The 13,696-nt window shown below is 43.9% G+C and overlaps 1 protein-coding gene across 1 annotated transcript in view; it reads left to right on the top strand.

Moving 5' to 3' along the window:
* The window catches only part of rap1gap2a (RAP1 GTPase activating protein 2a), a gene marked incomplete at both ends in the record, with an annotated part of 111,795 nt that overhangs the window by 81,695 nt on the left and 16,404 nt on the right, over nucleotides 1-13,696 (top strand). Inside the window, 8 exon segments of the mRNA XM_080732045.1 lie at nucleotides 438-541; nucleotides 935-1,013; nucleotides 1,903-1,956; nucleotides 3,204-3,287; nucleotides 4,113-4,213; nucleotides 7,323-7,452; nucleotides 10,242-10,397; nucleotides 13,579-13,650. Coding sequence (XP_080588171.1) covers nucleotides 438-541; nucleotides 935-1,013; nucleotides 1,903-1,956; nucleotides 3,204-3,287; nucleotides 4,113-4,213; nucleotides 7,323-7,452; nucleotides 10,242-10,397; nucleotides 13,579-13,650 — 780 coding nt within the window.

The following is a 13,696-nucleotide window of genomic DNA, read 5'->3' on the forward strand; positions in this document are numbered from 1 at the left end:
AGACAATCAAAATACAGCCCTATAGAATGCAGAGACACAGTGTAGTGCCTCAGGAAACTATAGAATCAGGTAAATCAAGAGGTCTTTTTTTACTCTGCCGTTAACGTAGTAATGTAATGTAAATGTATGGTCATATGGTCCATCCCAGAGCATATGAACCATTAATATAGGAGCATATGAACTATATACAGTAATGTATCCACCTGTTTCCGCGGGAGTTTACTGGAGATTATTTGGACCTGTTTGCACCACACTTCCGGTTTAACAGCAGACATACAAGCTCACGTCGCGTCGCAGATGCAACCCATTGTGAGCTTGTAAATCACACTCGGCTGCGGCGCCGGAAGCTCGGTACAGCGTCTGCGCAATGCACTATGGGGCGTTGGAAACTTGTGGATACATGTATTATGAATATAACCCTTAACTCCTCCCTCCAGGAGCATATGAACTACTACTGTACAAACAGCAGTATAGGACACCTGGTCATGTCTCTGAAACATGAAGAGGCGGAGGCGCAGGAGTACCTACGCATTATGCTCAGGTAATGTACTATATACATCTTTATATTAACATACATAACAATGTAGGAATACCTACGCATTATGCTCAGGTAATGTACTATATCGTTGTTGTCGGGTGGAAAACTTGTATGTCCAAAACCGTTCATTTTGTATTTATCATTTTTAAAATGATTTAAACTAGTGAAAACAGCCGATCTACAAGCACACAACGCCACGCATTGCGAGGCGTTGTGTGCTTGTAGATCTGCTGTTTTCACTAGTTTTGTGCAACGGTCTTGTATGATGAAGCAGTGCTTTGCTTTACCAAAAAATTTACACATTTGAAACTTGGAGATATGAGGTTTCTGCCCGACAGTGACGATATACATATTTATATTAACACACAGAACACCTTGATGTGTTTTTTTGTTTAGGTCAAAGACGAAGACACTTCACGACAGAATCTCTCTAGCAGGCCTGAGCCAGTTGCCCAGCGTACCACAGATAGCCAAGGTACTTTAACTTTAACATATATATTTTTTTTTTGGGAACACAATATTTTGAGATGGGGGTCCGCAACTAAATACATATCAAGTTTGGGCATGCTTGACACTTAAAAAGTACCACTGATACAGCAACATACTTTTTTCTTTCTGAAAACAGACATTTTTAATGGGTTAAAAATCATACCTGGTGTGAAGTGAGCTGTGCCATTTATGAGTTCATTTCATCAAGCGTCCCGCTAGCCAATCACAGCGCGTCCTGCGAGGCTTGGCCATTGGGACCCTCGGCGTACAACAAACTTTGAGACGTTTGTGCCAAGATGTAGGCCATATCTTGGCCCAGATATAGGCCATATCTAGGCCAGATGTAGGCCATATCTAGGCCCAGATGTAGGCCATATCTAGGCCCAGATGTAGGCCATATCTAGGCCCAGATGTTGGCCATATCTAGGCCCAGATGTAGGCCATATCTAGGCCCAGATGTAGGCCATATCTAGGCCAGATGTAGGCCACGTTTCAGAGTCCAGACATTGTTTGGGGCCCGAAATCTTTTTGGGGCCCGGACAAAGCTAGGTGTTGGAGCTTAGCTCCTTCCAGGAGAGCACCGCTCTAAACCGGTCTATTATTATCTCAGATCAGTCATTCTCATCAGGAGTTGCTCCGGGACTTGAATTCTGATCGGTTTTAATTTTCCCTCGGTGAGCCTGTTGAAACCCCCAGGATCTGCATTCTCACCACGCACCGTACAGCTGTCTCCATGGTCAGAATGCTAATGGAGACTCCAGGAATAGAAACATGACGTTGTTTGGATTGATTAAGGTTCATTCCAGTTCAATACATCTGTCTGTCTGTCTGTCTGTCTGTCTGTCTGTCTGTCTGTCTGTCTGTCTGTCTTCCAGCTGCTGTGTGAGGACGCTACGGGCCTAAAGTTTAACCCCGTCCTCTACCCCAGGGTGAGTTCATATTTAGCGTGGGCAACCACACTATAGGACTTATCCGACTTTATTCCTTCCATCGATCTTTCCCTTCCTCAATAAACTTTATTTTGCCACGCTACTCCTCACACAGTTTTGGTGGCACGCACTTGGGCTATATGTCGAATCGACCGGCTTAATCGGGAATCAATTCCTTGCATTTTGCTTAGCTCCTTTCGGAACCTCTCCCTCCGCTTTGCAGCTCCGAGATGAGGTTCCTCACTGTCGTCAATCAGAATCGTCCGACTGAGTTGAAGATCTGCCGTTTCTTTTGTGAACATTCTATCCAAAACGTTCCTATGCCGGTCTCTCATCCTTTTACTTCTCAAGCGTGGAAGAAAATCGAAGCAACGTTTTGAAATAAAGAGTTTATATCGCTCATTTTGTCAGCCGGTTCTGTGTTTTCCCCACCCTTATTCGTTGTGTCTATACCACGTGACCAGGGGAGGTAGTAATGTTCCCTATGCCGGCCGCAACTTCCGGATTATCTAAAAAAAACATGGGACCTGCTGACAAAATGAGCGATATAAACTCATCTTCAACACGCTGCTCCGATTTCTTCCACGCTTGAGAAGTAAAACAATGAGAGCCCAGCATAGGACCTTCACTTTTTGGATAGAATGTTCACAAAAGGTAAGAAGTGTTCGCGACCGGCGACTCTTCCACACAGTCGGCCGATTCTGGTTGACGACAGTAAGGAACCTCATCTCGGAGCTGCATAGCGGAGGGAGAGATTCCGAGAGGAGCTACATTTTGCTAAGAGATATGTTACATAGTTTAATTGATATAAATGTATTGCTGAATTAATTTTCTCCCTTGACTTTAATTACAAATTAAACATTTCCCACATATGGAGATGACTGACATCATAGATGTATGACATCATAGACATAGACCACATGAGACTGACACAATATGTCCATATATGGGCATTCCAAGATATGGGCTTAATATTGATGACACCAGGGATCTCCATATAGGTGTATAAAAGGGACGTGGACGTAATGGTTTGCACCATTCGAATATATACTATATACTGTAAGTGTGACTTGTGTCACGGCAATCACACTTGCAATTTCCAATTTCATCTTTCTACTGTAGCTAGTTACAGTTTAACCCTGTGCGCGCGTGTGTGTGTGTGTGTGTGTGTGTGTGTGTGTGTGTGTGTGTGTGTGTGTGTGTGTGTGTGTGTGTGTGTGTTTGTATGTGTATGTGTTGATACACAGGGCTCCCAGTTGATCGTAGCTTATGACGAACACGAGGTCAACAACACCTTCAAGTTCGGAGTGGTTTACCAGAGGTTTGGACAGGTGAGATGATGATGAAGATGATGATGATGATGATGATGATGATGATGATGATGATGATGATGATGACTGCAAGTTGCGACTCCGTTTCTTTGCAATGTTGTATTCTGCAAATGATGGGTAAGGGATGCAGTATATAAGGGCATAAAAGGGACACAAACAGACAGGCAGATGCTTACAATGGTTATAATTAAGCGATATTACACAAGACTTTTACTATGCCGGCTGGCATGTAGGGCAGCAACAAAGGATCTCCACTCCTGTTGGTTCTGGGCCAGAGTCTTTCTAGAGCCCCAGGTGTGATGTACTGTAGGGTCTTCAGCTATTACACCAGAGCGTGTGTGTTATCATGAATATCGTCACGACTGTGTTGCTGCAGCCAGGAACGAGCTAAGGGGAGAGTTCCGTAGGCAGCGCAGAAGTTATTTCAGAAGCTATGTCAACCAATCAGATTGCTTTGTCGGAACTACCTGTTTTATAACATAAATGTATATTGGTTTTAGACAGAAGAGGAGTTGTTTATAGAATGAATATATTGTATATACATATCGTCACTGTCGGGCAGAAACCTTGTATCTCCAAGTTTCAAATTTGTTCACTTTTTCGCAAAGTAAAGCCCTGCTTCACCATGCAAGGCCGTTGCACAAAAGTAGTGAAAACAGCAGATCTACAAGCACACAACGCCTCGCGATGCGAGGCGTTGTTTGCTTGTAGATCGGCTGTTTTCACTAGTTTAACTCGTGTTTAAAATGATAAATACAAAACAAACTGTTTTGGACATAAAAGGTTTCCACCCGACAACGACGATATATATATATATGGTTTCAGACATCAGAAGAGGAGTTGTTTGGGAACAACGAGGAGACTCCAGCCTTCAGAGAGTTCCTCAGTCTGCTGGGAGACAACGTCCAGCTGCAGGACTTCAAAGGGTCAGTACCCCCCCCCCCCCCCCCCCCATACAGAGGGTCAGTAACCCCACCCCCATACAAAGGGTTAGTACAGTCTACCTACATGGTTTCCTCTGCCATCGGTGTATGAATGGGTGTGTTAACGGGTGAATGTAATGCACAATCTATGTAAAGCGCCTTGGATAAAGGCGCTATAATGCACCATTTACCACTGTGCCACCGAGCCCCCTTCACCAAGGATTTTACAGAGTATGTTGGGGGGGTCACAGAGGTGCAAACGGCATCAAATGGGGGTCCGTGGCGGCGTGGCCTTGTGCTTTTCAAACCAGGGGTCCTTGAAATGAAAAAAGGGTTGAGGAATGTGGATCGGCGGTCCAGTCTAGACTAGATTAGCTCTGAATAGAAAGATAATTGAATGGAATAATTTGCTGTGAGCCGTGTGAATGCAGATGGGACGCATGAGGTCTCAGTCTGGCAGGAAGAAACATTCTATTCCATATTTACATTGTTGCATGTTTTTAATTATTCATGCCAGGTTTTTTTCTTTCAAAGTTAATGCCCCGCGGCCCCCACGGTTGTCATCAAAAGTGACGAAAAAAAGTGACGAACAATAGGCGATCTACAAGCTCACTACGTGTCGCATCGAGACACTTTGCGAACGTCTAGATCTGCCGTTTTCGCCATTTCTGAAATCTGTTGAAAGTGAAAGTGGGCTTCATAACTATTGAACCAATTGAAAGTAATTTACCATACAGCTTTATTGCGACCGTAGGGAGCAAGTTTACTATGAGAACCGTCGCAGCTTGACCGTGTGTATGTATACGTGTAACGCCTGACACTGTGGTTCCCCTGACACATCACTGTGACATCACAGGTGACATCACACTGAGTGATATCAGATACTCAGAGCAGGGATCTCCATATATAGGCATAAACACTTGACATCACAGTGATGTTAGATACTCAGAGCAGGGATCTCCATATATGGGCATAAAGGGATTCTGTTAGGGATCTCCATATATGGGCATAAAAGGGATTAGTGATGTCAGATACTCAGAGCAGGGAACTCCATATATGGGCATAAAAGGGATTCTGTTAGGGATCTCCATATATGGGCATAAAAGGGATTGTATCCCAGATGATGCCCTGTTAGGAGAACCACACTAACAGAATCCATAATATGGCCAAGACAGATGGCACGACCTCGCTTTTCACCCTTAGGCATCTTACTGGTGACTAATTAATAACTCTATCGGATCCATTAGATCACATATCAATCTGTCTGTCATTCACTGTTATATGAGTTTAAAAAAAAAGGACCCCAAATGAAAGCAAGCCATGGGCTTTTTTGGGTGTATCCTTTTAGTTGACCTTGTACCAGTGAACTGTACTGTCAAACTGTACCTTTTCCTATGCAACCTTCTAATAATGTTTTCAGTCAGTCAGTCAGTCAATCAATCAATCAATCAATCAATCAATCAATCAATCAAACAATCAAACACTCAATAATTTTGGACATAAAAGGTTTCCACCTTTTTTTGACGATGAGATAAGATAAGAATTAATTTGAATAAAGATAAAAGAGCGTTGTCCGATCAACCTTGAGGCATTCTGGGAACCCATTCAGTAAAAAGAACAGGCACGTGCACACATAGACATCAAAGGAGGCTTGAGCCCCTGCCTTTTCATCCGTCTGTAAAAAGTGCCCTCTCAAGACCATGAATGCAATTTTCACTATGATGAAAGAAACGCAAATGCCCTCTTTCCATGCCATACCTGAAGGCAGCGTTCAAGAGAATTGCATGGTCCAAACTCTCCTGAACTTGAATGCACCATCTTATGTTGAAAGAATTGCCCTCTCTGTATAGAAATCCATGCCGTCGCCACATATCCAGTATTCACTTGATTATGCTTAGTTTAGTGTGGTATCAAGTACCGAAAATAGCCAATCTCCAAGCTCACTACGCGTCGTAGCGCGACGCGTTGTGAGCTTAGATGTCGGCTATTTTCAAAATGTTCACCAAACGCCCTTTTAGAAATGTCAGCCCCTGCCTCTCCAACATTCTCTGCACGTCCCTGCTCTGTGCTTGTTTATTCCAAGCCCACAGAACCACGGTAGAATGTTGAAGCAGCCTTAGCCTGGTGGTCAAACCTGGGAGTGCAGTTAAACGTTACTGTGCGTGCGTATGCTAACGCTACTGCATACCCTAGTGTGCCTGCTCGGTGCCTCGCGGGCTGCAATATTGTCCACCCTCTATTATACAGTATACATATGGTTTATTCCAAAATTATCAAATCTTTTTAGGAATATATTTGTGTGTACATTTTTAAACAAACAAACACAACAAACATCTAAAAAATACCATAAATTTAAAATATATATATATGTAACGGAGGTGATCCGAAGTCCAATATCTTAACCATTACTGCAAAGGGATATCCCTATGGAACGAGGGCAGATACTAGACTTTTTAGGCTTCAGGCTGGGGCTGCGACTCTCTCCGCCACATATATATAACTAGACTGCACTCTGTTGAGGTGCCAACTTGTGCCTTGTTCACTCATGGCCATATATGGACTACTTGTGCGCCAGCAGAGCGAGCAAGTGCTGTGTGAGCTGTGCTCTAGGTTCTATGTTGACGCGGTGTGTGCTGTGCTCTAGGTTCTATGTTGACGCGGTGTGTGCTGTGCTCTAGGTTCTATGTTGATGCGTGTGTGCTGTGCTCTAGGTTCTATATTGATGCATGTGTGCTGTGCTCTAGGTTCTATATTGATGCGTGTGTGCTGTGCTCTAGGTTCTATGTTGATGCGTGTGTGCTGTGCTCTAGGTTCTATATTGATGCATGTGTGCTGTGCTCTAGGTTCTATATTGATGCATGTGTGCTGTGCTCTAGGTTCTATGTTGATGCATGTGTGCTGTGCTCTAGGTTCTATGTTGATGCATGTGTGCTGTGCTCTAGGTTCTATGTTGACGCTGTGTGTGCTGTGCTCTAGGTTCTATGTTGACGCGGTGTGTGCTGTGCTCTAGGTTCTATGTTGACGCGGTGTGTGCTGTGCTCTAGGTTCTATGTTGACGCGGTGTGTGCTGTGCTCTAGGTTCTATGTTGACGCGGTGTGTGCTGTGCTCTAGGTTCCGTGGAGGTCTGGACGTGTCCCATGGACAGACGGGCTCAGAGTCGGTCTACACCGTCTTCAGACAGAGAGAGATGATGTTCCACGTCTCCACCAAGCTGCCCTTCACCGAGGGAGATGTTCAGCAGGTAGGAGGGGAGAGGAGGGGGATGGGCTCTAGTTTAACAATGGTCCTCAGGTCTTAACTCTATAACTGCCACAGTTAAACGCGCGCCTGTGCGCGTAGACGCCTCGCCCGCCACTCCGATACGCGACTGTTCTATTTCCAGGCGTTGCTGGCGATCTGTGAAAATTCTTTCATTTTTGTCCGCAACCGGTGTGTGTTCCGCTATACTGTATATGCGGGTCCATTCGGTTACATTTGTACTCTCCCCGTAGAATCTTTTTTCCAAGCCTATCGAGGCTCCACCGCCACCGGGAGGGGAGGGAGGGGAAGCGAAGGACGTTCCGTTCGACTGCAGAGAAGCGTTCTCTCCCGACGCCAAGGATCTGTCAGAGGAAAAACTATAATCAAATCTAAAGAATTCCAAAGGTCAAATTGTGCATCTAAATTTGGAACGGACATTCATAAAGATTCCCAGGTGCTCTCTCTCTCTCTCTCTCTCTCGCTTCATAGTAGCTTCTTCGGAACTCCCACTGCAACACTGGGATCATATAAGAACATGCTTGATATGTTACTCACGCTCGCATCTCGGGGCCCTTTGGGGGGCTGCAAAGATCACAGAGGTGTGTATGTATGTGTGTGTGTGATGGGGACAGTGGCGTCAGTTCAGCAAAAGCTAGGGTATGGCAAAGATGGGAGTCCTCATGGAAAAGAGGCATTACATTTTGTATAACACGGTTCTATTGTGAAAATAGCAGATCTACATGCTCACAACGCCTCGCAGCGCGAGGCGTTGTGAGCATGTAGATCGGCTATTTTCACAATGTCTGAAAAAAACTATATATATTTTTTTTCTCAGTTTTTTATACAGGTTTCTACGGTTTCTTGGGCTGGAGATGGCAGCCTGGAATGGTTGTTCAAGTGCAGCTAAACTTAGCATGTTAGTAAACGTGCCACAATTAACAATAATGCATTGCACCTGTGCAGCTGACCTGCGGAACCTGGGAATATACCATTTTGTCAAGCTGGGAAGAATACAAGTGTGGAGAATATAATCATAATACCTTGTTAAAGTGATCATTTTGTTAAATTTTGCATTTGTAGTTATTTTACTGTAATTTAACAACATAATATAAACCAGCGCAGATAGACAAAAAGACATTCATGTATTTATATTTAAAAGTAACTTTTATTTCCCCCCCCCTATGGCAGCTGCATACCCCTGCCATACCCAATTGACGCCCCTGGATGGGGATTGGGGTGGGGGGGGGGGGGGGGGGGTTAAAACAATCATCACTTGATTTAATCCAATGTCGTGCGTGTACTGATATATGATGTTGAACTTGCCATAAAAAATATATATTTTCAGATTCTTTCAAAAATAGCAAAAATAGCGGATTCAGAAGCTCACAACCTGTCGCATCGCGGCTGTTTCGTACGAGAGGAATATATAGGGCTCAAGTGTGTGCGTGTGTGTGAATGAGTGCAGTGCACAGGTTTGGGGGGCTCTTCAATGGGGGAAAAAAAGGTTAAGAATGCCATGGTAAATGGTAAATGGTGCATTTATATAGCGCTTTTTAATCCAAAGCGCTTTACAGAGATTGTGCATACATTCACCCATTCACGCACACATTCATACACCGGTGGCGGAGGAAACCATGCAAGGCACCAACCTGCTCACCGGGAGCAATGTGGGGTTCAGAGTCTTGCCCAAGGACCCTTCGACATTAACTCAGGGGGAGCCCGGATTCGAACAGGGAACCCTTCGGGAACCCTTTGTGCTCTAATAACGGTTTCTCTACCCCTGAGCTATGCCGCCCCACATGGCTCAGGAGGTAGAGTTGCCGCTTGGGATTTGGAAGGTTCCCAGGTTTGCTATTTTTGAGAACCGCTGTCCTGAATCCAAACTCTTATGTTGCTAAAATCTAAAATGACACAGATGCGTTCCTGGTTAAACCATTAAACCACTTTAACCATTATTTTATGCTTTAACTATAATAGCATAGCATAATAGAGTGCGAGCTTGTAGATCTGCTATTTTTTTTTTAATCCTGACAATTTGTGCAAGTCTTTGAATATATTGACCCGATTCTATAAACGTCTTCTAAAAGGTTTTTCATGTCATGGACCCCCTAAAATCATAGTTTGTCCGTGGACCCCCATCTCAAAATATGTTGTTCCAGGGACCCCCCAAAAGCAGAAATTTGAGTTACACAAGTCTGCATTGAAAAATATATATATTCAAACTAAGATTTTGCACAAATATTCACAATCTTTCAGAAATTGCTGATCTACAAGCTCGCAGTGAGCTTGTATATCTGCACATTTTTTTCAATAGCTAAAGCATAAAATAATTCCATCTCTTGATGGGTGGTCAGATGGGTGGGCCAAGAACAGTTCAGATTAAGGTGCCCTCCACACTAGGCGCGGTAGCCGTCGGGGCTGCCGCTAGGATCAGCGGTGGCCGCACCGTGGTGAGACACAAACACACTCGCTCAGTGAGTAAACGCTGTGCGGTATTTCACAAAGATAAACACAATCCATGTCTCAACGCCCGCGTACGCATGCACAAACGAGCACGCTCGCGGTGGATTTCACGGGACTGCGCCCGCTCGCCTCGCCGCCCCAAAACCGAAAAAGCCGCCCGCCTCTCATGAATTGCTAGGAGGCGGTGACCACGCCTAGTGTGGAGGGCACCTAAGCCTTTCCTCTCTCTCTGAGAGCAAGAGGAAAGGGTTAATCTGACGCTCTCTCTCTCTCTCTCTCTCTCTCTCTCTCTCTCTCTCTCTCTCTCTCTCTCTCTCTCTCTCTCAGCTGCAGAGGAAGAGACACATAGGAAATGACATCGTGGCGGCGGTCTTCCAGGAGGAGGCCACGCCCTTCGTACCCGACATGATCGCCTCCAACTTCCTGCACGCCTACGTCCTGGTGCAGGTGGAGCAGCCCTGCACAGAGAACACCACCTACAAGGTATACACAACCTACATCACACCAGTCCTATACACCCTTCATTGGCTCCCGGTCTCCCATAGAATACATTTCAAGGTCTTACTCTTAATCTACAAAGCACTCAATAGAGGGTATGCACGTCCACTGGGACCCGCCCCCCTAATCTAGACTGAGTGGCAAAACATTGAGCAGCATGGAGCATTGGAGTTTGGAAGTGCTAGTTGCAAATCACTCAACGGCCCTGCATACCACCTGTTTCTAATTTGCACATAATGCAGGAGGCAGCAGGATGTTGTGTTGTAGAAAACGAGTGCTTCCAAACTCAGACTTGGAAAAATAAAAACCTGCACAGAATGTCTTGACAGAAAGTAGCTCATAACATGCCTATGGTGGATTTTTATGAAACAAAAACTGCAGATAGAAAGAGGATAATTCAAGCTTTCAGTACAGCCGCAATGTTGGTGAGTTTAATTTTGTTTAATACAATCAGATAGGACTTTTCTGTTTGGATGTATGGGCTGTCAATGGCAGCAATTAGTGTTTTGCCACTCAGTAGGCGTGTTCCCACATAACTTCCAGCAACAGTGATGTCACGCGCATACCCTCTATAGCCAAGGCCCCACATATATCACAGACTCTCTACCGCTAATACACTCCATCCAGAACACTCAGGTCATCCACTGCAGGCCTACTCGACACCACCAAAAGAACAACCCCAAAAAAAGAAAATCGGAGAGGCAGCATTTTTCTTTTACGCAACAAAATTGTGGAACACCCTCCCTCGGGAAATCAGAGAAGCAATCTCCACAGAGAGTTTTAAACACGGTTTAAAAACACACCTCTTCAGGCTAGCATTCGCACAGCATCTTTTAGGCTAGCCCCCTCATAACACCCTCAGCACTTTAATTAACGTTTCCTGTCATGGTTATAATGTACTGAAATACTATTTTTCTTTTCTATTTCTTATTTTGAATGTTTAACCTGCTTTTATTATGTATTTTACTATTTCACATCTGTGTTTATTGATTGTTGCCTTTTTTATTTTATTAACATTTTATGTTTGAGGTACTTATTGTATATCTACCTGTGAAGCACTTTGAACTGCAACTCTGTATGAAAGGTGCTATACAAATAAAGTTTATTATTATTATTACTATCCGTCACTGTCTTGGCCAAAACCTCTTAACTCCATTTTGGAGGTTTTTGATGTTTTGGCATAAATCAGGGCTATTGAACACCACTTTACATCTGAGTGTTAGTTAAAATAATATTGAACCAATGGAGTAATAAAAAGTGCTTGGGACAAAACCTCCTAACTCCACACTTTCTGCCAAACCAGCTAACTCAACCCGATTGGCCCTCTCCTTTTTTCATAAATATGTGCTATTGAACACCCTTTATGTCTGTGTGTTGGTTAAAATAATATTGAACCAATGGAAAGTAGTAAAAAGCCCTTCGGTCAAAACCTCCTAACTCCACTTGAGCTCATTTTCCCGAAAATGAATATTTTGGAGTTATGAGGTTTCGGCCCGACAGCAGAGATACAACCTGTATAGACTATACCACCTACAAGGTATTTACAGCCCTCTACTGCAAGTTTAAAATGAATCCCTTACTGATAATTAAATCAAAGTTTAAAGTAGTGGTGCAACAGGATTAACATTAATCCAGGTTTACAGTGTCATTAAAACCAAGATTAAAAGGATGGCTTGAAACTAAACTTGATTAGTGGAAACTAGTTTTAAAGTTTGGTGCAACTGGATTGATAAATATTAAATAAACCTTGATTCAAACCACGTTAAGGCTTAATCCGTCTTGGTGCAACCGGGCCTCAGAGTCTGCTTTGTTGTTGTTTCCAGAAAGGGAAAGAAAGGGGGGGGGGCAAGGGGGAGAGGAAGGGGTGTAGACACACATAGACGGATCGCATTTATATAGAGATTATCTCTAATTCTTCTTGAAGTATCGAATGGCAGAGATCTCATCGATCAATCGGGATAATTGATTTAGTGACAAACAAGTGGTCGGAAAACTTTTAAAATGCTTTACTTATTGGCTTTTTCGTCTAAACTTTCTGAGCCGGTGTGGGTGGTGTCTGTCTGCCGTCATAAAGTGTTATTAGTTTCTCTCCAATGTGATCTGTGGCCCAGAGCTGCCAGAGCACCGGGCGCTTTGTGGACAAGTGATGAATGAAGATACCCAGTACAGTAGTTGGTCCGTGGACAGGCCTCTGAAACCAGAACTGTCCAGACCTTTCCTTCCACAAACCTAGTAGTCGGGAGATATCTTAAAAAGTCGTGGAATAAATTCCTTACCAAAAAATGTCTTCACCAATGTGTTTGTAAAGGTGTCTAGTAACACATCCCACAAAGACTGAAATTCAGTTTCCCTAGGAGAATCCGTGACAGCTGCTGAAAGTTGGGGTCCCATTAACTTAACTATACAGGATAAAACACACCAAAATAAATATGCTTTAAGTAGTATGTGAGGGGTCAAACTAGGAGTTTTTCATGATTTGAATCCATTGCAAGCATTTGTTTTGCACGAAAAACATTCCTTGGGGTGAAGGCGGCTCCCACAAAACTGTGAAAAGTGATGACTCATCACTAAACCATAGTGTTGTGAGGCCTTTTTTTTAGCCCAAGGAATGTTTTTTTGGTAAGGAATTTATTCCAGGATATCACACTATTTCTGAAGATAGTGAGAATACCTACACTACACAAATAAAAATAAAACTCCCTAATCGGTAGATAAGCGACCGTCACGTCGCATACACAAACTTTAGAAGGCAATCGTAGCCAATCAGGAGGGAATTTTGGAAATGGGGCAGATCCATGTTGATGACATGACTTTAGTGTACCGCTTTGCGTGATTTTAGGCCAAAATCTGAAGGAGCAGTGTCCAAAAATGTGTTTAGCAAAAATCTGCCTGATGGTGGCGCTAGAAGAGGGCCATGAGAGAAATCAGGGGCGGAGGTTGTGATTTGCCATCAAAGGAGTGTGTGTGCAAAGTTTGGCATCAATAGGGCCAACGGTGCCAGAGATAAGTGTAGGGGCAAAAGTGTGACGTGACGGACAGACAGAGCTTTTCATAGTACCTGCGACCTGGCGTCGCAATAAAACACAACGCTATCACTATGCACTCAAGTTTTTATCTGAACAATCAAATGAATGCATTTGATCTGTTTTATCTTGTGTTACAACAGGTGTCTGTTACAGCCAGGGAGGATGTCCCACCGTTCGGGCCTCCTCTACCAAACCCTGCTGTCTTTAAGAAGGTGAGACACATGTTATGATAGGAAACATTACTGCATATATCACTGT

The sequence above is a fragment of the Nannobrachium achirus genome (assembly GCF_963921795.1).
Source record: "Nannobrachium achirus genome assembly, chromosome: 8".
Lineage (NCBI taxonomy): Eukaryota > Metazoa > Chordata > Actinopteri > Myctophiformes > Myctophidae > Nannobrachium > Nannobrachium achirus.